At 47.1% G+C, this 25,315-nt stretch overlaps 1 protein-coding gene across 1 annotated transcript; it reads right to left on the bottom strand.

Moving 5' to 3' along the window:
* Nucleotides 1–246: 246 nt before the first annotated feature.
* LOC117001423 (hepatocyte nuclear factor 4-beta-like) lies at nt 247–24,815 on the bottom strand. Its single transcript, XM_033069761.1, has 11 exons — nt 24,675–24,815; nt 23,908–24,089; nt 17,918–18,089; nt 15,592–15,686; nt 8,142–8,248; nt 7,020–7,175; nt 5,575–5,662; nt 4,684–4,836; nt 2,646–2,882; nt 1,752–1,865; nt 247–691 (listed from the first exon to the last, which is right to left on the bottom strand). The coding sequence occupies exons 2-11, from the start codon at nt 24,020–24,022 to the stop codon at nt 555–557; spliced, it is 1,374 nt and encodes a 457-aa protein (XP_032925652.1). The 5' UTR covers nt 24,023–24,089; nt 24,675–24,815; the 3' UTR covers nt 247–554.
* Nucleotides 24,816–25,315: the final 500 nt, after the last annotated feature.

Genomic DNA, 25,315 nt, shown 5'->3' with positions numbered 1-25,315 from the left:
ATGATGCATTTATGGATGATGATGGATGGATGATGGATGGATGGATGGATGGATGGATGATGGATGGATTGATGATGCATTTATGGATGATGATGGATGGATGATGGATGAAGGATGGATGGATGGATGGATGGATCATGGATGAAGGATGGATTGATGGATGGATGGATGGATGGATCATGGATGGATGATGGATGATGGATGGATGGATAGATGGATGATGGATGGATTGATGATGCATTGATGGATAGATGATGGATGGAAGGCGAGAGGGTCACGGCGGCACCGAGCAATGTCACAAACACAGAACCCGAAGGGCTGGCAGTCCTGGCATTACTGAGGAGGGCATGGACCCCAGTCCCTGTGCCAGGGGTGCTGCTGGGGCTCCCATGGCGAGGCTCCTCTGCAGATGTCCCTGGTGCTGTGCTCACGGGCGGGGAAGGCTGGGAGCGGCTCCGGCTGCAGGCAGGGGCGAGCTGTGCTTGGCCTCTGCAAAGAGAAAGGGCCCGTTTCACTGGCAGCACGCTGCCCACAGCTTCTCCTTCCTCCTCTCCCTATAAAATCTCCTGCTTGGGCATCACTGTCTGAGGCAGGAGCTGCACTACGGTGCTGGGCCCTGCACTAGAGCCTAGTTTGTAATCTTCACTGCCTGTGCTGGCAGAAGGAGATGGAAGGGATGTCTCAGGAGATGCTGTGGGAGAGAAAAGAAACAGAATTAACGTGGATGCTGCTTGATGGAAATCAGCAAACCATCCTACAAAGCAGGAGCTTGGGGCACATCCTCCTTTCCTGCTTTCTGGCAGTTCTTGGTATTTTGCACTTGAGGAATGCCCCCAGCTGCTTTTCAATCCTTCATGTCCTCGTCAGAGAGGAGCTCAACCTGCAGCCCCTCTGTAGCTCATTTAGAGAGCACAGCATTTCTCTCATCTCCTTTGCTGGAAAGGGGCTTAAAAGCTAAATAAAAGCCACCTAAAATACATGATGCCAACATTTATATAGCTGATAAACAGCAAAATCCACTAGGGGAGGTAAATGATTCTAACATGCAGAGGGAGGGAGGCTGTGAGTGCAGGACATTGTGATTACATGGCAGTGGTTGTTAAATTACACCTCCTGTTGTAATTTCTTTTTATAACAGCCTGGTCCTAGGGGATAAATGCCTTAACCCACAGCCCAGCAGTGCCCAGGGTGCTTGAAGATGGTTTTGTATTCAGGTCCTGTTGTTTGGCAACAACCCCAGGGAACTCCTGCCATAAATAACCACCTATTCTAAATAACCATCTGTCCTCTATTGTGGCACCTCCCACTGCTGCCAAATCCATAGAAACACCCAGTCTTGATTTCTCACCCTTTTTTTCAATCTTGTGTTGTTTTAGTAACATCTCAAAACCCCCCTGGATCATGCTACCACTAAAAATCCTAAGTTTTCTTTGGAATCATGGGAAGGAGTCAGCCAGGGAGGGCTGTGAGCTCTGATTTCTGTGTAACACTTAAACTCATATAAATAAACTTAAAGAACTCAACTCAAATTTACTTCAATAAACTTAAAGAACTTAAATTTATTTTTTAAATTAATAAATAAACCTTTTAAACTAAATAAACTTTTTAAAATAAATAAACTTTGAAAATAAATAAATAATTTAAATAAATTTTTTTTTTTTTTCTGAACTGTGTCTGCTGCCCACTTCTTTGGCTGTGCTGTCACTAAGGGTGTAAAATGGGCTGTGAATAACACAAAAAGGAGGACGTACGGTCTGGAGCAGTGTGGATCACAGAGGTCATGTTGCTCTGCAGGACGTGTCCTGGCAGTGGATCCAGGTTGAGGTTGGGAGGTGCTGACTGGTACTGGAGATCAGCAGTGGTTCCTGCAATAGGGGAGAGTCAGCATTCCTTGCAGAGTTCCCGACAAGCCAGATGCTCTGGGCTGAACCTTTTTCACCCAGAGGATGTGGAAGACCTCTGTGGGTGAAGGTTAATGGCTCATCTTTGCTTCCTTCCTCTTTGCTCTCAGCCTGGCTGTGCAGGCACAGCCCCTGGGATGTTTGGGCTTTCAGCTGCTCTCCAGCTGCACTCTCCTGCCTGGGCTCTGTCCCAAGTGCTGCTCTTGCCCAGGTTTCCCATAAACTTGTAACTTTTGCACAAATCTAACAAAAGATGTGTTGTCTTCCTCAAACTGCCTCAGTCAGGTTGGAGAACTAAGTCAAGGGCCACACCTCAGAGTGGATTCTTTGCTGTGAATCTCACCAGATTTCCAGAGCTAGGCTGGAAGGAATGGCTCTGGGATTGGACTGCAGTGGGAAGGACCCCTCAAGCTACAATTCATCAAATGGTTTTGGCTGGAAGGGATCTGAAAGCTGATCCCATTTCAACCCCAGGGATGCCACCCATTATCCTAGATTGCTCCAAGCCCCATCCAGCCTGGCCTTGGACACTTCCAGGGATCCAGGGGCAGCCACAGCTTCTCTGGACACCTGTGCCAGGTCCTCCCCACCCTCACAGGGAACAGTTCCTTCCCCATATCCCACCTAAACCTTTTCCCTTCCATCCTAAACCCCTTTCCCTCCCTCCTCCCTCCCATCCACAAAGCCCCGTAGCAGCTTTAACACAACCCAGCTTCACCACCCCTCCTTGGGATGGCTTCTTACCTCCCAGCAGCATCTCCTGCAGCAAGCTGTCGATCCTGGCCACCCCAAAGAGCTTCACAAACTGCACCTGCTCGATCATCTGCCAGGTGATGCTCTGCAGGGGCGGCAGCAGCAGCAGGATGTCGCTGAAGCGGCCGCGCGAGTCGTACTGGCGGTCGTTGATGTAATCCTCCAGGTTCACCTGCACCTGGAAACGCATGTTCTTCACCTTGCCAGGCTCACTCAGCCCTTTGCAGTCTGGGGAGAGGGGAAATGGAGTTAACTGCTGGCCTGGCCAGGGAAATGTTGGCTGTGTGCAGGGAAAAAGGGTGGGATGGCAGTGATGCTGTGGTGGAGTCTCCGAGGTCAGCTGGCAGGTTGGGCTGTCCCTGCTTCACATCTCACATGGAACAGTGAGAGGAGCTGAGGCTGGGTTGTACTGCTTCACATCTCACATGGAACAATGAGAGGAGCTGAGGCTGGGCTGTCCTGCTTCACATCTCACATGGGAACAGGGAAACAATGAGGGGAGCTGAGGCTGGGCTGCCCTGCTTCACATCTCACATCTCACATGGAAACAGTGAGGGGAGTTGAGGTTGGGCTGCCCCTGCTTCACATCTCACATGGAACAGTGAGGGGACTTGGAGGGGGAACAGCCATTGGAGGAGAAACAGTAATTTGGGGAGAGTTTGAAGGAAAATGCTAAGAAAAATAGAAACTTGCTCTACATGGATGTGTCTGCCTCCTGCCATTAGCAAAAGGGAAAAATTTAGAAGTTAAAATATTTATCCTCCCAAGAAAACAGCCTGGAATTTTCCCCTGAGAACTTTGAGTCACAACTGCCACCACTAAATGCAGGTGGGTTTAGTGTCTGTATGTTGTGACTGCATCAGGTTCCTGCCTTGCTCTCCAGCCTCTGACCTGTGGTCAATCCTTTTTTTCAAGGACCACTTGGCTTAAACAAATAAATTTGTCCCTGGGTCGGGTGAAGTGCTGGCATTTACAGCCTCCCACTCCAGCCTCTGCTGTTATCTAAACCTGAAATTTCTGGATCACTCCACCATTTCCTTCACTGTCTGCAAAGAATCCACAGGCACCACATTTTCAGGATTGTAGTGCCAAGAGATTAGATACAGTGGTGAACAATGATTGTGTGTCAGCACCAAGCTCTGAGGACATTCCTGCTCCTCAGCATGGATGAACTTCACTTCACACTTGCTCCTTCCAGCTGAAACCTCAGCCCCTCATTGTCACATTGATCCAAGGCTGCACTGAGACACTGATCAGCAATGGAGGTAATTTGTCTAAATCAATCTGATGAAAAAAATAATTGGATGTGACCCTTCCTTTGGTGAGGCAAAGTTCACAATGTTCCTCAAACTCCTGGATCTTGATTTTGAATCAGTGAATACAGCAAAAACCCAATAATGAATGGATGATACTCTGATTTCTCCATGCTAAAACACAAAAGGGCATTGTCTGGATTTGGGATTGTTCTCCCATCTCTTCCCTGAGCTCCACTGGAACCTGGGCTGAGGCAGAACCTCTGTGTTTCTGGAATAAACACTGCAAAGCTTCAAAACAATCTGGTTTTTCTGTGTTTCCCTGCTCTCCACCCTGTGGATCAGCCCTGCCCTGGGCTGCTGCTGGCTTCCAGCAAGATCCATTAGCAGATCCCTGCTGTTTGTGGGCACCCTGAGCAGCCCAGCTCTCTGTGGTTTTTGATGGTGCTCTCTGCATGCTCCACATTGCTCTCGTCTGGCTCCCTTTGCTCATACATAATTAACAGGGGCATGTATGTCCTTAATGATCATCTCCTGCATTTCAGGGTGATGGGCTTTCCCAAAACCGAGCTCCTGGAGCAGCCCAACTCCTGCAGAGCCTTGCACATCAGCCTGGCTGGAGTTCAGAGTAAAACACTCAGGGGCAGGCGAGTTCTGAGTTCAAACTGCACTGCTGAGCCCTGCTCATCACAGCACGGGCAGGCTGAGATGCAGAGCTGCTTTCAGGGGTTTTTTGGAGAGCCCCCAGCTCTGCTGGGCAGGCAGAGGAATCTCACCTGGGTCAAAGAAGATGATGGCTTTCAGGCAGGCGTACTCGTTGTCGTCGATCTGGATCTCCCGCAGGGGCTTCACCAACTCGTCCAGGATCCTGGTGGCCACACGAGCGATCTCCAGCTCTGGGCAGTGCATTGGGATGATGAAATCATTCCCTGGGAACACAGAGATTCCCATCAGGGCTCTAGCTCTGGTCTCACCAGTTACCCCAGGGAGGATTTCCTGGTAATCCCAGTGCCTTTTGCAGCAATTTCCAGTTGGCAGGTTTATAATCTGACCCATGAGTGAGAAGCAAGGCCTGGATCTCATTCCCTGGTCCTGATTTATCTCAGCTCCACGTCAGTGCACCCACTCTGTGCACACAGCCTGCTCTGCCTTGCCCTGTGTTACATTGAGCATCTGTTTGTAAGCAGTGCTGCATCTTTATTTTTGGTTTTCTTTTCTTACACAAAGTTATCCCTCTCTCTTTTCTTTAATGTGAGCCTTTCAGGGTCAGTATTCTCATTTTTCCAAGAATAATCCCACCTGTGGTGGCAAAGAGCTACATGAAAAGGAAACACCCATTTGCACTTTAATTTTTAACAGGCATTTCTGGTAAGTTTTTAAGTATCTATACCCAAATACCTCATTGCTTGGGCCTCAGCAATTTCAGGTACAAAACCAAGACAACCCAGTTTGAGATGCCATTTAAATATTGGGGTTTTCTCATCCAATTTCAAAGCAGTGAAGGAACAGCTACAAAAATCCCAGTGAATTTACTTTCTCCTTTTTACTCTGCTCTCAGCACTGTGTCTCCACCCAGATGTGCAGAGGGGGTTTCAGGGATGCAGAATGCTTGGGAATGACTTGGGAGGGGTGAATTATAAAAGCAGGAGTGTGTTTCACCACTTTACCTAATAGCAGGAAATCAGTGTAGGGTATGGACCTCTTGGCCACCCCGAGGAGCAGATGTTCCCCTGCGTGGGCTCTGAGCAAGGCAACCTGGAGGAGGCACAGCACAAAGAAATCAGATTACAGTCATTTCATGACTATAAGCTGCACATTACAATAACAAAGTGTGATAAAAGGTATCTGTTCTATCACCATCTGTTGAGGGTGGGCAGTGATTCTTATCTCCGTGTGAGATATTCTGCTAATGAGCCATCCATTGAAACCAGGTATTGTTCTTTATCTTTTCACAACCCATCCTTCCTCCAGCCAGTCATTTTCTGCTCATGGCCATTGAGTCCCACTGTGGCACTGATAAAATTACTGCATCCCATTGGGAGTTGCTCCAGCCAGGGGGAAGAGCCCAACATTTCTTACCAAGATAAAAACAGAGGGTTTGGGACACTAAGGGAGCCCCTTTCTCCACTGGACTCCAGAGGAAAACCGGATTTCTCCACATCCCCACTGGAGCTTGGGAGGAAACTGCACCTTGTACAGGAGCACTGCTCCAACTGAGCCACATCTGTCACTGCAGGAGGATGCAGCCACCATGGAATGGGACTGCTGCCAACACCTGCCTGACGGGTGTCAGGTTGTACTCTGACTGTGTCAGGGTTTGGGGTTTGTTCTTTGTAGTGCTGTATTTCTATTTTAATTTCCCTAGTAAAGAACTGTTATTCCTAATTCCCATATCTTTGCCTGAAAGCCCCTTGATTTCAAAATTATAATAATTTGGAGGGAGGGGGTTTACATTCTCCATTTCAAAGAGAAGCTCCTGCCTTTCTCAGCAGACACCTGTCCTCCAAACTAAAACAGCAACTTTTCATTCTTTGTCCATATATAAGCCACACCTGATTATAAGCTGCACTTTGGGTTCAGACCAAAATTTTAGTCAAAATGGTGCAGCTTATAATTGTGAAATTATATTGGAAAGACAGAGAATGGAGTGCTGAGCTGTTGCTGTTTAATTAATCCCCATTTGGTGTTTGTTTAGATCTGGCAGATCTGCAGATAAAGTTCTGTTCAGGGTTAGAAAATATCAGAGTGTGTTCACTTTAAGAAGCGCTACATCCGTGGCAAACTAAATGAGAAGCTGCTTTTAACTAAAAGAGCAAAGAGTAATCTGAGTTCTCAGGAAATGAACAGATTCTATATTTAATTATTAGCCACCAGCAAAGGCAAAATCAGAATTGCCTTGTAATTCAGAACTGCAGCTGTCTGACACCAATCAGAATTTTTTGACTGGATTTTTTCCAGGTTGCAGCGACCAACTCTGTATTTTGAGGCTACTGAAGTTATATTTTAATTGGCCCCTCTTTCTCTGCTGTTGTTTCTAGCTCTGCACAGGGTGATGTTAATGCCTGGGAATTCCTTTCAAAGGGAGGGGATTCACCAGGAATTTTGATTTTACCTGGTCGTCGAGGGGGAGCTCACAAAAGGCTGGGATGTATTTTGCCCATTCCACCAGCACCAGGAGCTGCTGCTTCATGGACTCACACACATCACTGATGGTGGCAATCTTCTTCATGGAAATGTCTGTGCTGTGCACGGGGCTCAGGGATAAATACTGAAAGAGAAACCACCCAGCTGTGTCTGGACCAGATCCAGGCTGTTTTATCACCCTCCACCCTCCAAATGTTCCCATTGTGGTTGGACACAGCTGTGTCCAGCTCACAGCCCATGGAGCAGCTTCCACGAGGTGGTGCTCAGTCCCAACTCACACCCAGCCCTCCTGCAGGCTGGCTCAGGACAAAATCAGCATTCCCATTCCCAGCAGCTCTGTCTCAGCCTCCCACCAATCCCTCATCCAGCCAGATGTGTGGGATGCATCCAGCTTTTCTCCCCCAGGTTGTTGTCAGCGACACAAAACTCCCTTTTTGATCTCTAAAGGGCTGCGTGGCAGGGAGAGGGTTAAAAACTATAATTTTTGGAAAGGAAGTGGAACTCATTGCTGCATGTAATGTGCAACATCTGGACCGTGTGTTTCAGTGCAGAAAGGGTATTTGCATAAGAATTTAAAGGACATTCAGGGTGAAATTAATGGTGGAGCATGAAATAAAAAAACAATCAGCGTCAGCTGAAGCCCAGCAGATTTGTTCACATTATTTTCCTGCCCTGAAATTGTTATGCTGATAAAGTTATGAGGAAAGACACAATTAACCATGACTGGGATATTATGTTCAAAGCAGGACAGAGAGTGCAGCAAGGAAGGAAAAAATTCTGTGTGAGTGCAGTGAGATTTTAGGAGTGCAGTAAGAAATTAGAATAAATTGAGAGAATAAGGGACCTGGGCTCTGCAACATCCCTCAGCCCTTGGGATGTCAGCTTTCTATCTCCCACCAAAGGCTGCAGGATGCATTGCCTTGGGAATGGATTTTTCCTGCCTACTTTTGGATATTTTGCCTTTTCTTCCTGATGGATTTGTGCAGGAGCCACCCAAGGGCAGAAAAACATCCAGCCCTGGATGGTTTGGCAGGCTGGAATTGCTGAAGGCTACGGACCCGTTTGGAGGGGCTGTCCCCACGTGTCCTACCTGCTGTGCCATGGCCTCAGCCTGGGTGAGGATGTTGATGGAGAGAGAGCCATTGTCCTCATAGCTGCTCCTGCGGATGCTGATCCTGTCACGCTCGTTCTGCACGGCTGGAACGAGAGAGAGGGGCTGGAGTCAGTGAGGAACCACCAGGGATTGTCAGTGAGAGCATTCCAGGGCTTGTGTCACTGAGAACATCCCAGTGATTGTGTCAGTGAGAGCATCCCAGTGCTTGTGTCACTGAGAACATCCCAGGAGTTGTGTGAGTGACAAAATCCCAGTGCTTGTGTCAGTGAGAACATCCCAGTGCTTGTGTCAGTGAGAGCATCCCAGTGATTGTGTCAGTGAGAAACCACCAGTGCTTGTGTCTGTGTCAGTGAGAAAATCCTGGTGATTGTGTCAGTGAAGAAATCCCAGTGATTGTGTGAGAATATCCCAGTGCTTGTGTCAGTGAGAACATCCCAGTGATTGTGTCAGTGAGAGCATCCCAGTGCTTGTGTCACTGAGAACATCCCAATGATTGTGTCAGTGAGAAAATCCCAGTGCTTGTGTCAGTGAGAGCATCCCAGTGCTTGTGTCAGTGAGAGCATCCCAGTGCTTGTGTCAGTGAGAAATTCCCCCCCAAGCAGTGGCTGCTGCTCCTTGTGGTCCCTAACAAGGAGTAGATGAGGCTGTGCTCCTGCAAGACCCTCCACTGTTGTTGGATGTTGGAACAAACAGGCTCTAGGGAGGGGAAAAAGCCACTTCAGAGGGAGAGAACCAAGCACAAGAGGCCAACGAGGCCATTTGGGGGTCAGAGCAGCACCCATGGGATGTTTGCTGGTCCCACTGGAACTGATGCAGCTCAGGGGGAATTCAGAGGTTTGGTGTCACCTCTTTCCACTTGGCAGTGCACCCACCCTGGTGCAGCCCTTGGGACCTTTCTGCCATGGCTGCACTGAGGGCTCCTGTGCTGAGCTCCTGGCACAGCAGGATGCTCCTGGGGCTGCACCTCATCCCATGGCAGTGCTGGAAAAGCATCCCTGACCCCCTTGGAGTGACCCTGCCCCTGCAGGGTGATCCCAGGGGACATCACCACTCGTGGGACACGGGAGTCACTCCATGAAGGCAGCTCAAAGAAAAGGAAGCTCAAATCCACTCATTTGGAGCCATTCCCTCAGTGCTGCCCGTCACACAGGTGAGCCCAAAACCCCAACAGCAGTGACAGATAATGACAACACCAAGCCAGAATTTGTCACCAGACCCTTTGCTGCACATGCCATGGTGAACTGTTAAAAACCCACTGATTTTTGAGGCCCATTTCCATCATCCTTTTCCCAGCTCATGCTCCATCAGCCCTGCACAGGGAACAGAAGGCATGGATTGCACTTCAGCAGCTTATTTTTGCAACACAATCTCTAAGAGCTGACTCACCTCCACTACAGCCATCGAGTGAAACAGCAGCAGAAAAAAAAAAAAAAGAATTTAGACCTAACCCAGCCTGGTTTCAGTGCTGATTTCTCCCCCAAGCCCTGCTGCCTCTGTCCAGCAGCTCAGGGCTGGGGGAAGGAGCCTGAACACACTCAGTGTTTTCCTGGCAGCTCACAGATCTTGGCTACAAACAGCTGGGAAAGGCACTTGCCATGTCCTCAAAGCAGAGGGAGCAGGAAGATTTATCATGTGGTGACAGTGCAGCTCATCCCTCCTCCTTCACCCAGCAGTGCCAGGCTCCTTTGGCTTTATTTGGGGGGAATGACTCAAACAGACTCACTCTGGGCTTTAACCCTTTGGGTGTATAGCACTGTGGGTTTGTCTCAAAAGTGGCCACTGCAAAAGATTTCACCAGAATCAACAGAGTTATTTTGCCATCATTCCTTTGAATGGTGCTGGGTCTTGTTTTAGAGCACCAGGACTCATTCCTGGGAATCCATGCAAAGGAGATAATCCATACAAAGTAAAAACGTGGCCACTGCTTTGCACAATTTGAAGGAATTTTTTTTTTTTTTCTGCCACCCCATGTCCAACCCCTGCTCTGTTTTCCTAACCAGCCTCTGATGAGGGGCCAACAAAGTGAAAGGGCAGAAAACAAGCAGCAGTGACAAAAATCAATGCCTCCCCTTATCGACAGGAGTGCAGTGTTTATTTTCCAAGATCTGGGGCTCAGCCTTGCTATAAATCAGGATCTGCCTTTGTACCTCAGAGCCAGCTTTGCCATTTCTGAAAGGTGCCACACACAAACACATTGCTGGAGCATTTTCAGGCTATGGACACTACAATTTAGCATCAATTTAGAGAAAAAACCCCACAGCTACTGGGGAGCTCTGCTAATCCTCCTCAGAGAGCAGCAGAAGTTGCCCTGGGCTTGAGGGGAGGGTCAGCCTGAAGGTGAAGGGGGTTATAGAACCAGAATCTTGATGGATTTGATTGCTCCACCAAAAAAGTGAGTGGCAGCATCCAGCACCCAGGAGGAACTGACCCAGTCTGTCATCACTGGCTATTCTGTAAAATCTCCATCCAAGCACCTGGATTTCTGTCAGATGCTCCCCCACATGCTCTCAGGAACAAGCTTTGCCTTTCCAATCGAGTTACACATCTGATTTTATGTAAATCCCACAGTCCCAGGCAGGCCTGCTCCCCATGACAGACTCCTTTAAGAAGCCTCAGCCTGTTTTTCCCCCTGAGTGTTTTTATGGCACATATTTCAGTGCTTCCCTCATGCTCTGATAAGCTCAATTTCCAGTGTGAGTGGATGGCACTGAGCGATTTTCTCAAGGTGATTTGGGTGTTATCGCTGAGAGCACCCAAGATGTGATGGAATTAGATACAAAGGGGAGTTAATGTTTCACCTGCCACAAAAATTAATCTCTTACTGTGCAGTGATTATATTGCTGTATTTATTGTGTTTGTGAAAGGGAAGGGACGGGTCACTCCTGGTGAGGCAGTGGGAGTGCTGCAGGGGTGCTGGGCTCAGGTGTGATCTTGGCTTTGCTGTCAATAAAACTCAACCAACCTGCAGGAAGGACTGAAAACCCAGTGCTGCATCCCTCTGTCTCCCAGGGGCTGCCATTTCCACAAGTGCCTGGTTAAATCTTCGCTGGTTGCTTTTTCCCCCCTCTAATCCTGTTCTGTGCACATTCCCAAAACCAGAAAACATCACCAAGAGCCACCCAGCCCTGCAAGGAGGGACTCAGTGAGTCCCCAGGATGGTGGGAAAAAGGGGAGAGAGGGCAGAATGATGCTTGTGTCTCCCTCTGGGGAATTGTCCTGGCTGTGGGAAGCAGATGGGAAAACAAACATATTCTGTGTGTGACGCAGGGGAGCCCTGACAGGGCTTTGGTCACTCAGAGCAAGGTTGGACACTGCCTCGAGCTCCTGGCTGTGTTTGTGGGATTGCAACCAGCCCCTGCTCCCCAAACTATCTGTCCTTGTCTTTGCCACTCAGGGATGAGAACCTCCAGGGACTCCAGTAAATGGGGCACAGGAGAGCAGCAAAGCAGCAACTTTCCACAGCAGTGTGGAGGTTCAGGCTTTGCCTGCACAGCAATTACTGTTTCCATCATTACTGCTCTAAATCCAGCCTCAGTTAATGCTGCTGGGGTTGGGAATGTGCTGATAAATGGAGAGAGCAGGAGGAGGGAGGGCCCTGGTGCTGCACTCACCAGTGCTCACAGCTTTTCTGTCCTCACCCACAGATTTACTCCTCCTGCTGCCTGATTAATTTATATCCACAAATAATCTTTTTTTCCCCCTGAGCTACCTCGGATTTTGTAGGTGTGGTGTGTTTTATTTGCAAATAAATCCCAATGGTACACGTACATTTAATCCTTTCATGGGCCTGTGGGTTGATTTATGGCTACTGAAGGTAGAGAAGATCCTTTATCTTTTCCATCCTTCTTTGCAATAAACTGCAGTCCCAGCCTTCTGAAAGCTGGCAAGAGAAATGTGCAAACAAAAGGTATGAAACAAGACAGAGGCCCTGTGAAGCACTAATAAAAAATCCTCTAAACCTGTCCAATCTCACAATAATAAATAAAGAAGAGCCTCAAACCCTCCCTCCTCCTTACTGTTGCAGCAGTAGTGGTACAACAATTCTTTTTAGTTCTGAATTAAAGTAAAGAAGTCCATGCACACTCATAGATTATTTTGAAGGGGATGAGAGGTTAATTATTAACCCCCTTTTTTTTTTTTCCACCAGAAAACTGAATCCTGACAGTGCAGTGCAGTTTCAAAGGGTTCCAGGTTTTCAGGCACTCAGTTCCATGTGAGGAGCTGACCTGGCTCACTTGAGAAATCACACCCTGCTGATTTATTCGAGGTTAAACATGATCTCAGGGTGATGCTAAAATTAGAATCCTGCTGTTTTCTTTGGGTGTTTAAGTACCTGGTGTTCTGCTCAGGCACTGATGCTGCAGTGACCAAAAACCTGTCTGGTAGCATTGTGCAAGACAATAGAAATCGAACTTCTGAGCCAACAGAGAAAGTCTGGAACAGCCAGAAAATCCCCAAAACATCCAGACCACCCTCTGGCACAGTCCCAGCCCTAACTCCAACACAAGAATGAAGGAGTGAATCTCCTGTAAAAATCTTGGATCCTGATCACAGAGGTCTTTAGGACAAAAAGGGATTTTTTGTTCAGGCAAAGCTTTCCCTCTCCCCTCATCCTAACTTCAATGGTTGTTACTAAAGTGAATTATTGATACCAAAAATTCAATTGGGACAGCAGTGATTCTGAGTGAGCTGTTTTCTAGGAAATCTAGGAACTGGATTTTCCACAAGACTCAAGTTTTGTCCCTTCCCTGCTCTCATTAGTGCTGATAGAACCTGGATCCCATCTCAGGTCACCAGCCTGAAGGTGTGGGGTTCTTGTGTAGGGCAGTCTTGGTCCTACCTGAAAGCAGGATTGAATTTTGGCTGTACAAACAATGCAATCTAAAGATCCTACAGGCAATTTTCTCCACCATTCCCTGGGGAGCCTGTTCAGTGCCCCAGCACCCTCTGGGGGAAGAAACTTTTCCTAATATTCAACCTAAACCTCCCTAACACAATTTAAATCCCACGGTCCCAGGCAGAATTGGTCACCACATAACTACATAACTCAGTTATACTCAGTTATTTGTAATATATGGGGTTTTTTTTAGGGAGAAATTTCCCTTCTACCAGGTTACACAGTTCCTTGTTATTCCTTATCCACTGGAAAAGTTTTCAAAAGGAAAAAAAAAAGAATAAAAAAAAAAGAGAGAGGGAAAGAGAAAAAGAAATATCTGAATGTGTCACATCACATCTTACAACACAGGAAGATTGGAAAAAATAAATTTAAAAAAATAAATAAAAAAAATAATAAAAAACCCCAAACCTCTGGATCCAGAATTCGTGTTTATCAGTCAGTTCTGCCAGGGAACAGCAAGTTCTCCAGGCTGTGCACACTGAGCAGTGGGTCAGTGGGGCACAGGAGGGTGGCACAGCCCTGCTGACCCCACCCCAGGTGTGCTGTCACAGCCAGCCTGGGAAAAAGGATCGTTCCCAGCTTCTTGCCCCGTGCAGTGGATAAACAACGCTATTGCCACACCCTGGAGCTCTGCTCGCCGTTAGAAGGGCTGGCCCCAAAGGAATGTGCCAGGGACAGAGCACAGGGTGGATGTCACCGCTGCCACCTCCCACCAACAACTGCTGCACGCTCCCGAAGGTTTTGTACAAACATTTCAATATTTGGACACTCCAACAGTGCTCCATCCAAGGCTTCTCCTTCTCCCCAAGGCTTCGCAATGCTGTTTAATATTAATCTAGAACCACCCAAAAGCAAACAGCCGTGTTCTTTCAGTGCACACAATTGTGCAAGAACTTTTCTCTCCCAGTCCTGCTCGTGAGCTCTGTCCAGCTAAGCTCATTTCTGCACAGCAGTTGCTCAAGGTGCTTTAAAATCTTCCCTGCCAAGCACAGGAGCGTTTTCAGAGTGCACAACCTGACTGCACTCATAAAAAAAGTTTCAAGGAATGTGACGATGTGGAACTTGAAATGAGTCATCTCCCATCAAGCTGCACTCAGTGATGGAGGCATGAGCCAAGGTTTTATAACTTTTACCATAAAATCCAATAAAAATCATGCTCCAGCTCAAAGAATAGATCTGATAACCAGATTTCAGCCTGCCCAAGCAGTGCAGTTTGCTACATTGGCTTTATCCCATCTAGAACTGACCAGATCAGCTTCAATTTAGGTTTATTAATCTGAACTCTATTTATTTTTCCATCTGTTGTATTTACTCCATTTCTTCTAAATTAAACCAGGCAGCATTTTTGCTTCATCCATGACTGATGCCAAATTGCAAGACACCCTTCTTCTCCAGGAAAACATATGGTCAGAACATTGGAAAGACCATTTCATCACCAGTAAAATTACCAGAAATGGATGGCAAATTTCCCCTTGGGTTCAGTGGGGCCACAATTCCACCCCTTGGGTGAACTTGGTGACGTGGAAAGAAACTGTCAAGCTGCTTTCCAGCTCCCTCATCTCCTAGCTGCCAGTGGGTTGGGAAACATCACAAATGAAAGGTGAAGAGTGTGAAAGCATCACCCAACAACCTGCTCTTGGGTGGGATGGGCCCCCAGCTCATCAGGCACTCAGAGGGCAAGGACAATCATTAAAACAGTCCAGAAGTGCTGTGATAGATCCCAGATTTCCCCAGGGAAGCTGCATGTAGGCACAGGTTAACAGAAATGTGTTTTTTCCTGCAGAGCATTAGGCACTATGACATATTTCCTTTAGAAAAGGCACAGCCTGGTGATCACCAAACCTACAACTCCATCTCCACAATCCAGCCAACAAGAAATGCAACACCAGGGGTTGGCCAATCTGTGACTGGCCCTGCAGAGCTGGTGCTGGCTCCACATTCACCCTGTCCCAGCAGCACAACCAAAGGGTTTTGCTCTGAGTCACGTCCCCTGCCAGGGTACCTGAGTCAGCTGTGGGGGACACATGAGTCACCCTGCTCAGGAGCTGTGCCCTGTGGCACGGGGGAGAGGCTCCAGCTCCTGAAGGTCTGTGCTCAGGCTGGACCTTGCCCTTGCAGCAGCTACGTGAGCATCAGCCGAGCCAGCCACGCCGCCTGAAGCAGCGAGCTGATGGCATTTATGAGATTGGAGGTGGCAGATCCTCGCTGAGATTGGCACAGGTGGGATTAGGAGTCACACCAGCGGGTATGGAGAGAGGAAATTGCCATTGTAAAGCACTTAGAGACCAAATAAGGCCTGAGGAGGCTCATCCCTTTCCCTGCACTAACAGGATGGGTGAATAATGTCACCAGGCTCTCATTGAAATGGAGATAAAATGGTAAATGGGGCTTTCAGCTGCAATAAAAAATATCTGTGCCACACAATCAACATCTCTCCAGCCAGTGCTGCTGCTGCTCCCCACCCTGCTCTGCAGTGGAACAGGGCCTGAGACAGCAGCAGGAAGGTTTGAAATGTCTCCTTGCACCCACCTTCTTTCTTCATGCCAGCTCTGAAGCATTTCTTCAGCCTGCAGTACCTGCACTGGTTCCTCTTGTCTTTGTCTATCACACACTGTCGGTTGAACCTGGGAGGAGGTGGGAAACGCAACATGGAGCAACCAGGTTGGCATCTGCACCCCCTCACCCTGAGCAGCCCCAAATACAGCCCCAAATACAGCCCCAAATACAGCCCAGACCTCCCTGGGCTCCACACTGCACGGCCCCAGAGAGGAGCCAAAGGTTTGCTAGAAATGGATTGAATCAACCTTGGCTTGGCTCGCTCCTCCCCTTCCCCACCGCTGCTCCTTCCAGCTCCAGACCACCCACCCTGCAGGGACTGGGATGGGTTTGGCTGTGAAAACATGACTGGGACTCAAGCTGGGCTCTGCTAGGAGCTCCATCTCCCACTTGCAGACAGTTTCTGGGTGTTTGGCGTTGGGGTTTGTCTGATTTCACTCGTTAGCTATTCCACGATTTGCGTAGAATGAAACGCGCTGTGGGCCACGAGCCCTTTGGGTCTGCAGCCTTGTTCTGAGCCCTGTGGCCTCCTAATTCCTCCTCCTTTCAGTGGGGATTTAGGAACCCTTGTGCTGTTCCAGGGGTGGCCCACACAGGCTTGGCAGCTGTCCCCATGGTGGGTGAGACAATGGAAGGGGGATCTCGAGAGGAGATGATGTGGCTTGCTCCAGCACCAGCAGGTTGTAAAAGCTGAGGAACTTTCCCAGACTGGTTAAAAGCCAAAGGTACAAAGGCCCAAAACACTTCCAGAGGAATTCACGTCTGCCATGAGCAGAGCACTGAGCTGGGCTGAGCTCACCAAATAAGGGCTTGCACACAAGCTTGGCTTCAACGCTGGATCTTCCCTGAGCTGCCAAATATCACAGAGATTCATGGATTCCTGGGGAGAGGCAACAGCTCCTCTCCCAGGAGACCAACAGCTGAAAATTCAAAGAAACCAGTAGCAGAGCTCATCTCCTCCTGCAGGAATCCCACAGTTCATGGGATGGGCTCTGTGTTGGTGGACACTGCTCTCAGCTCAGGGGACTTTCATGGCTGGTGTGTCCTGGAGTGATAAAGGCACCAGGAACATTTTGAACAAGTAGGGTGACTCTCACTGGAAAAATCTGGAATGTCCTTAGAGGAAGAAAAGCTTTGGAACAGAAAGAAAACTTCCAGGTTTTAACTGGAGATGAAGGGCTTAAGTGTATTCAGGTTTGGGATTTCTTTCCAGTTTCTCCTGTGCTAAAATAAATATCATTTTTCTAAGGTAAATCAAGATAGCAAATTTATAATTTATAGCGTCCTTCTGGCAAAAAACCTCTCTCAAATGTATACCTGTGTGCCAAAGTGGATGTGAATCATTTCTGGTCAACACTTATTTCTCAGAATATTCATAAAATCATCACTGATAAGTCAGTGTGCATAATTTATTTTGTTTCAAAACAAGAATGGAGAAGCTGTGAGAGGGCTTTGGAGGTGACAGATTCTTGGATGCCTTGGATGTTTTTTACCAGGAAAAGCAAGAAAGATGAAATCTCTGGAGCTTTGGTCCTTTGCCCCCTTGGCTTCCCCTTGCTGGGCTGTGACGAGGTCATGGTGTCACTCCACACTCAGGCTCTGTATTTATGTATTTTACACACCAGTCAAACCTCAGGTTTTAGGTTGGACTGGAGGATCTCAAAGGTATTTTCCAACTTGGTTCATTCTGTGATTTTCAGGTCTATGAGTTTCCCTCCATTTACACCATGGGGAAAGCAGTGCTGGTGAATTCACTCAGTGCCTCAGAAGGTCCAAACGAGATAGGACTGAGTTCAGAGATAAGACTGAGTTTAATGATAGGACTGAGTTGAGAGATAGGACTGAGTTGAGAGATAGGACTGAGTTTAGAGATAGGACTGAGTTTAATGATAGGACTGAGTTGAGAGATAGGACTGAGTTTAATCATAGGACTGAGTTGAGAGATAGGACTGAGTTTAATGATAGGACTGAGTTTAGAGATAGGACTAAGTTTAAAGACAGGACTGAGTTTAAAGCTAGGACTGAGTTTAATGCTAGGACTGAGTTGAGACATAGGACTGAGTTTAGAGATAGGACTGAGTTCAGAGATACGACTGAGTTTAAAGATAGGACTGAGTTTAGAGATAGGACTGAGTTTAAAGCCAGGACTGAGTTTAGAGACAGGACTGAGTTTACTTCTTGTGGTGGTCCTTCTGGTGGCCTTCACATGCCACCTTGCCATTTGAGACCCAACACCCTGAGCCCCACCCCAAATCATTCCCCTCCTCCCTCACCCCGTTCCTGCGCGGAACCGCGGTACCTGCAGGAGTAGACGTGGTTCTTGCGGACGCTCCTCCTGAAGAAGCCTTTGCAGCCGTCACAGCTGGAGGCCCCGTAGTGCTTGCCCGTGGCCCTGTCCCCACAGATGGAGCACAGGGAGTTGACCCCGTTGGGGAGCAGGTTGGTGTTGGCCGACTCGGCCGCGATGGGTTCTGCGGGCAGAGAACGGGACAATTAAACCTGAGCTCATGGTCGTGCTCTTCCCCAGCTCAGCTCCTCTGATAATGGTCTTGGTGTTTTTCTTCACTTCAGCGATCAGGTTTCAAGCTGCATAACCCAAACTGCTCCCTGAGAATTCATCAGTTAGCACTGCTTTCCTGGGGAGATATAAAGAAACTTCACTTCCACGTGAGTTTTATGTTTTTGAGCCACCTCCTCAATGACATATCTGGAAAATAAAGTTCAAAGTTGCTGTCCACAGAAGAAAACAGAAAAAAAAGCTCATTAACTTGAAGAAATAGAATGCAGAGAAGAAACAGCAGAGGCAGAAAAGATGAACTACTTCATGACAGAGGTGCTGAAGATAAAAGACTTTTCTTGAGAGGAAGGAAAAACAGCAGCTCCCACAGGGCTCACTTTGGTTCTAAGTCCACTCCCTCCTCTGTAATTCTCTCTGAGGAGCCTCACTGCTTTCCACTGGAAAGGAACAGAGGTGTGCATGAACATTAGGGACCTAAATTAGGTGATGTGAATGCCCTGTGTCACGTCCCCCATTTGTACCCGCTCACCTGGGGCAGGAACAGCTCTGTCCCTGCCTGCCCTGTGTGCACACACTGCTGAAAACTCCCCTGGAACCTTTTCCTCTGCCCCAAGCACTGCCCTCCTCATCCTCCTGATCTAGCACAGCTTGGGGAAGGAAAAATCCAGGAGACCCTTGCAGAGAGGGCAGCTGACAGTGTTTGCATCTCCCCTCCTGTTTGCAAAGCCTGACCTGGGCACTGGCTGCAGGAGGGTTTATAAATTTATCACACCTCTGGGAGCATGTTCTGTGCTCCAGGGGAGCTCCAGTGACCTCAGGAAAGTCCCTGGGACAAGACACACCCTGGGATGGGGTATCCTCACAGCAAAGCTCAGCTCAGCAGTTCCTTAGAGAAAACTTCTCAAAGGGGAGGTGAAACGTGCTGCAACAGGGAGGAATTGCCATCTGATCTGCCCAGAGAGAGTTTTCTAATCCATAACACACAAAAATAGCTCTGGGTAATCCACACACAGAATGTACATAGAGAGAGGGACCAGGTTATTTTGGTGTGTGAATACATATTAAAAAAAATTTATAGTTAAAATATTTGCTGTGCAATAAAAATTGCAACCAACCCTCCCCCACCAAAAAAAAAAAATTAAAAAAAAATTAAAAAACAAAGCCAACAAAACTTTAGTTTTTAAAAAACTGGATAGTTTCTTAGCTAAGGTTGAGACTAAAACCTTTTTAGCCAAGACTTCACTAATGCAAAGTTCAGACTTCCTATCACCTCCTAATATAACTTTTGGTCCATATTTACCTTCTGGGGTATGGATGAGTAAATAAGTGGGTTGTAGCAAGATGGGAGCAACATAACAAGAAAGAATTGCATCATCAAAATCATTCTTAGGTCATAATGACAGGAACTGAGATTTGCCTCTTCCCTAATTCTCTGTAAGGTTCTCCCAGCTCAGACATTTGTCAGAAAGTGATACTTGGGCCCTTTGGGAGCACGGTCTGTGTCAGAGGGGTTTCATGCAAATTTAGGCTGATTTTTAGGGGTTTTTTTGCAATGATTCTTGATTTTATATTATTTAATAACTCAGTATTAAATGAACTGTACAGAACATTCCTTTGAGGATAACTGCAGAACATTTGGGCATCCCTTGTCCCACCCTTTTTTGAGGGAGCATTTGACCATAAGCAAATGTACCATGTTGGATTCCATTTTAAAAATTTGCACAGCCAAAATGAAGATAATGCAGCTGATTTCCTCTTCACTCCACTCATGCTTTCCCTAGAACTTCAGAGGGATCAAGCCAAGGTCAAACAGTTTAGGTCTCCAATGAACCCTTCATCCTCCAGCTAGGTCCAGACTGCAAAATATTTCTGGAAAGCATTTACTCATCAGAAAATACTTTTTTTTATTTTATGTGGGTAGGATGTGAGAATCTGCTTGCTGGTATAAGGAAGAAATTAATAATCTGGCCTTAAACCAGGTATGACTGGGGGAGGAACCATCAGCACTGTGTGTGTGAGGGCCTGTGGACATTAGCAAAGCAAATTTTGCCCTCTCTGGTCTCCATGGAAGCACAAACAAACCACCAGTGGCTCTGTGCTAGGGCAGCTCCACAGCTAAAAGTTCAAAACCCTGCGAGGCAGCCACGTGTCCTTTTCAGCTGAATTGGCAGAATGCGGGCAGAAATGCTAATAAATAATTAAATAAATGAAAGGAAAGCCCTAAGCCAGAATGCACCTTAATTATGATCACCATTTTTAATTAGAAAATCCTGTTGCCAGCTAATGATGGGCTCCAAAGGAGAATTAGCTCAGAGAAGAGCAAAGCACAGCTGATACCCCAGGCACCAGAGACTCTTTGAACACAGCTTTCCAACCTCCCCAATATTGGGGTTTTTCCTGGACTGATCTCTGTGAGGAAAGGCAGAGGAAGATCAGGATCCCTGTGAAATCTGCCTTGTGTGCTCCATCCCTGCCTGACATAACCTGAGCAGTTCCTGCACTGTCCCTTTGAAATCTCCACTGCAGGCATGCACTTGATTTTGTTCTCTGGGAAAAGACCACAACTCATCCTGACTTTGTCAAGGCTGAGCTGAGGCTCTGCTTGTGGCCAGACCCCTCACTGAGGCTGTCCCCAAGCTTCACTGGTGGAAATATCTGAGGTTTTGACCAATTTTTTGTGTTATACATAATCACTGTGCAGACTGGGAGCTCCCTAAGGCAAAAAGAGCAGCCCAGTGGCTTCCCCAGATTTGGGATCAGCCAAGTTCATAACTGCAATGCACACAAATTTATTGGGACCTGTGTTTGTAAATCATTGCCTAACCAGGGCTGAGATGATAATGCCAATTTTACAGTGATAAGAAATGACACTGAGGATGTTCTTGTGGTGCCTGACCCCTTGCACTGCTTTTCCTTTCAGTTCCTTCACTGGTTGCAGCTCTTCTAGATGCAAATTGTAAAAGAGAATTGTCTTGCAATACTCTCCAGGGTGGCTTTTATCTACCAGGAAACCCAAGTTTTGGCCCACATAATTTGCAGTTGAAGAATCCCCAAATTACATGTGCTGGGCTAGAATGTGAGGAGATCACCAGTGTGGGTTTGGGGCTTGAACACACACAGTCCAACGTGGTGCCAAAGCTAGCATTGTGAAAGATGTACACACAAATGTAGGGCAGGAGGGGCTTTAAACCCTGCCCACGTGCAGGTCAGCCTCTTTCTACACCAACTCTTAGCAAATAGAAGGGTTTTGAGATATCAAACATAGATTTAGTGATCCCAGATCCTGCAGGAGCGATGATGAAGGCGCCAGGCAGAAAGGTCAGAGCTGTTTCAGGCAGCTTGAGGGATGGTAAATCACTGCCAAAACATCTCTGGTGGCTTTTGCATGGTCTGAACTGGGTCACACTCCAGCAGGGCTGGGAAAGATTTCACTAGGCTGATGCCAGAGCCCCAAGGATCAGTGTGGAGTGTGGGTGCTGAGCAAGAACCACGCTGGGAGAAAGGGATCCCCAAATCCCAAAGGAACAATTGGGGCTGCATTGCAACAAGGCTTCACATCCCCTCCAAAATGAGACAACTCTGGCAAAAATGTGAGGGAATGGGCATTAACCACACACAAAAATGAGAATATGGCTTGTAGTGCCAGCCAAGGTGAAGGAAATAAATTTGTGCAGAAGGGGAAAATTTCTGCTGCCACAGTACATTTCACAAAGGAAAGACAGAACCAGCAGGGATTTTTGCTCCTTTCCTATTCTATTTAAACCTTAAATATTTTTATATCACTCTCATATACTCTTCTATTATTTATTTTGAGTTAATATTAAAATATTTGGCAAATTATGGGCTTCTTGAAGGTGGAAAATTCCAAATACTTATCTGGGCAAATCTCAGAATGATAGCAGCTTCCTGAAGAAGAAACATCTAAGCATGGGAAATGCTCCACAAAGTTAATCCACCCAAAATTTTGATGAAATAATGTTCTAAGGAAGGAAAGAGTTGGTTTCAAGAAAGCATGACCTTATTTGAAAGTATTACAATTTTCACTTTTGGAATTGTTCAGAAGGAAGAGACTGTGCTGAGTCCATCAAAATAAATATTGCATCCTTTCCTGTTCATGTTTATAGAGGGCAAAGCTGTCATCATTTAGTAGGGAAAATACAGATGAACCTTTGGAGAAATATAAATAATCTTTAAAAAATCCAGTGTAATTATAAAAAATACCTAAAATGAGGTTGTTTCTTGATTCCAAAAAAAATTAAAATATTTCTGAAGCCACAAGGAAACTGTGATTTTGAGCTACCTCGGGGGGCTGAACTCAGCTGGACAGCACTAGATTTCCATGCATGGCCATCTCAGGTCTTTTTTTTGAAGTTATTTTTACAAACCGTAGAAAAGGACACTTACCCAAGACAAACAAGCTAATTTCAAAGCAGCTACTTCCCGAGAGAGCTGGTTAGTCATTAACAGCTAAACAAATAACACAATACCGAGTTCGATAAAGTTCAGAAAAAAAACTCAACCTGTCAGTTCTACTGCATGAATCAACAGAGAGCCCAAACAGGCGTTGGTGGCTCGTTTGTAAAATTATATTGAATTTTAAAGACATTTGTGCCACTTCAAAAAGTGAAAAATATCTTATTGTTCAACAGGAAGTGACAAAGCGAAACATCTGTGTTAAATGACATTTCTGGAGTAGGATGGGAGATGGAAACCTTTCTGCAAGAGCAAGATCCAGTCTATCTGGAGCTTACAAAAACTATAACTATTGAAAATCCTTGATTTGGGAATAGCCAGAGCTTTACAGAAACCAATTTTAAATTCAAGCTCCTTTGGGCATTTTGAATTTACTTGTCTCCTGACCTCCCTCCATGTCCCACAACAATGTCAAATCATTTTATATTGTAGGTGATATCCCTGCTGAAATTCTGATTTCTTTTGATGAGCCAGTCAATGAGCAAATGTGAAAATCCCATTTTAATTTCACTAAGCTTCTTAAATTAAAAGGCTGCCAAAACTCTCCAAGGGGATCGCTAACGTTGGAATCTCATTCAGTTGCACGATTGGTTTCATGCAATAGAATCAAAATGCCCTTTATTTTTACACAATTGATTTCACAGAATGGGGTTCACTTTATGTCAGAGTACTTTTGGCTGCAGAAAAATCAAATAGCGCACAAAGCGCTTTATTCCTGCGAACGAAGCGGAAGTCTCGGCGTATAAACACGCCCGCCTCCCAGCCAAGTCCTTTTGTGCTCTAAAAACTGTTGGACCATCTTGGTAGCCAGAAAAGGAATATAAAGCTAGCAATGATTTGGATATTGCTTCTCAATCCAAACTCCCAGCACCAACTTAAGCAGGGCACACGGTCACGGACAAACGCCATGCGGGACGACGTGTTTTCCCGAGGATTAAATATCAACTGAAGTCGTATATGGGAATGAAACACACATTTGAGGGAGAAATATTGGGAATAACTCTTCTCATGAGCTGGGGAATGCCATGAAGACCTCTACTAACACCTGCAAAACGTGGTGGGCTCTTCAGGGCATGACACCCAGCCCATCAACGAGAAGGAAAATCCAAAACGGGACCGGCAAGTGAAGGGGTCACGTATCAGCCCAAACACAGCCATGGATGCAGCAGAGGTTGACAGGTCAGCTGCTTAAATATTACCCCTTCCACCCTTTGCCCCATACCTCCCGCCAGCCTTTCCTCTGTGTTTTATAACAAAGTAGTGGAGCTTATCCAAGGGAAAACGAGTAAAACTCTCACCGGTGTTGTTGGGGAGCACGCGGAGGTTGTCGAATTCCAGCATGGTGTAAGAGGAGTCCAAGGAGTCGACATAATCTGGCATATCCATGTCCATGATGGACTGACAAAGCTTCATTATTACTTGACAACAGCGAGGGAAGTGGCAGAAACAGCCCCACTGTCAATCACGGCCAAGGTTTCCTCTGCAAAGAGAGACACCCCGCTCCTTGCGATGACAAATCATTACCCAGCTCTGCCCGTAGTCCCCTCCCCGTGCCAGGACAGAAGGGACGAGGCCAAACCCTCTGCAGAGTCCCCTCCCTTCCCGGGGTGCATCTCGCTCTCTGGCTCCTGATAAGGTGATGCAGATAAGGCCTAGGCTCAAACGCCTTGGATTGCATCTTCGGGTCAATACAGCCCGATTTATGGCTGCTCCTGCACAAACATTTTGAGAAGGGCTGAGGAGAGGCCATGGCCCACATGTGTCGCTCTTCCAGAGCAGAGGCCGTGCCCAATCACCCCTTGTCACCTTGCTCACCTCCCAGCCCTTGTGGAAATAGCAAGGTGCCACTTGAGGCTCCTGAAGACAATAAAAAAATCGACGTCCCACCAGATGGAGACCATTAAGGCAGGTCAGCATTGAGAACCTGAGTCATTTCTGTGAGGCTCACACCTCGAGTTGGAAAGGGGAAAATTAGGCTTCATTCCAGCTGTGCACATGGTCACACCCTGCTCCATGGGCACAGGAGAGGAGGTGACTTCCACCCACCACCCTCCATCCCTCTCACCTGTGTCTTCCTCCTTCCTCTCTGGGGAAGAGCTGGGCTGTGCTGGTGAGCTGTCATCGTGGAAGGTTCAAACCATGGCCAATGATGAAAATGGAAAAGGTTGGGAAGGACTGGGCAGGCTCCCTCACAGATGAGTGGTGTTGCATTCCATGCCTGGCTTTTCTGGGAAAGGTCTGTGTTACAGAAATTCAATTCCAGTTTTTCCCCCGCATGGTGTTCGATCTGGTTTTTTTGCACTTTTTGATTGTTTTTGGTTGGGGTTTTTTTTGTAATTTACTGAATTTTACATGAAACAGCTTTTTCGATTTACTGAATTTTACACAAAATTTCTTTCCTTGTTAAGACTCATGAGCTGTGCTTCAAAAGGCTGGAAATTAAACTCAGCCATGCAAAGCCATCCAGCTTGGAGTGACCGGCTCATTCCCACTGTGCTCTTCCAGATGCCCTCCCTGACATTACAGCTCCCTCTCCAGTGACGTGGTTTTGTGTCAGAGGGTCTTTCCTCTCCATGAGCTGTTCTGAGACATCCAGGTCAACACCCTGTTGAATCTGGAGGAAAGGAAGAGTCTTGAGAAACAGGGAGATGTGCTGCCAGAAAAGGAGGCTTGGCCAGAAGGATGGGGCAGCCAGACTGCCTGAAC

Source organism: Catharus ustulatus, chromosome 11 (genome assembly GCF_009819885.2).
Source record: "Catharus ustulatus isolate bCatUst1 chromosome 11, bCatUst1.pri.v2, whole genome shotgun sequence".
Lineage (NCBI taxonomy): Eukaryota > Metazoa > Chordata > Aves > Passeriformes > Turdidae > Catharus > Catharus ustulatus.
The sequence above is the reverse complement of the archived record's forward strand: the minus strand, read 5'-3'. Positions and strand labels throughout refer to the sequence as shown.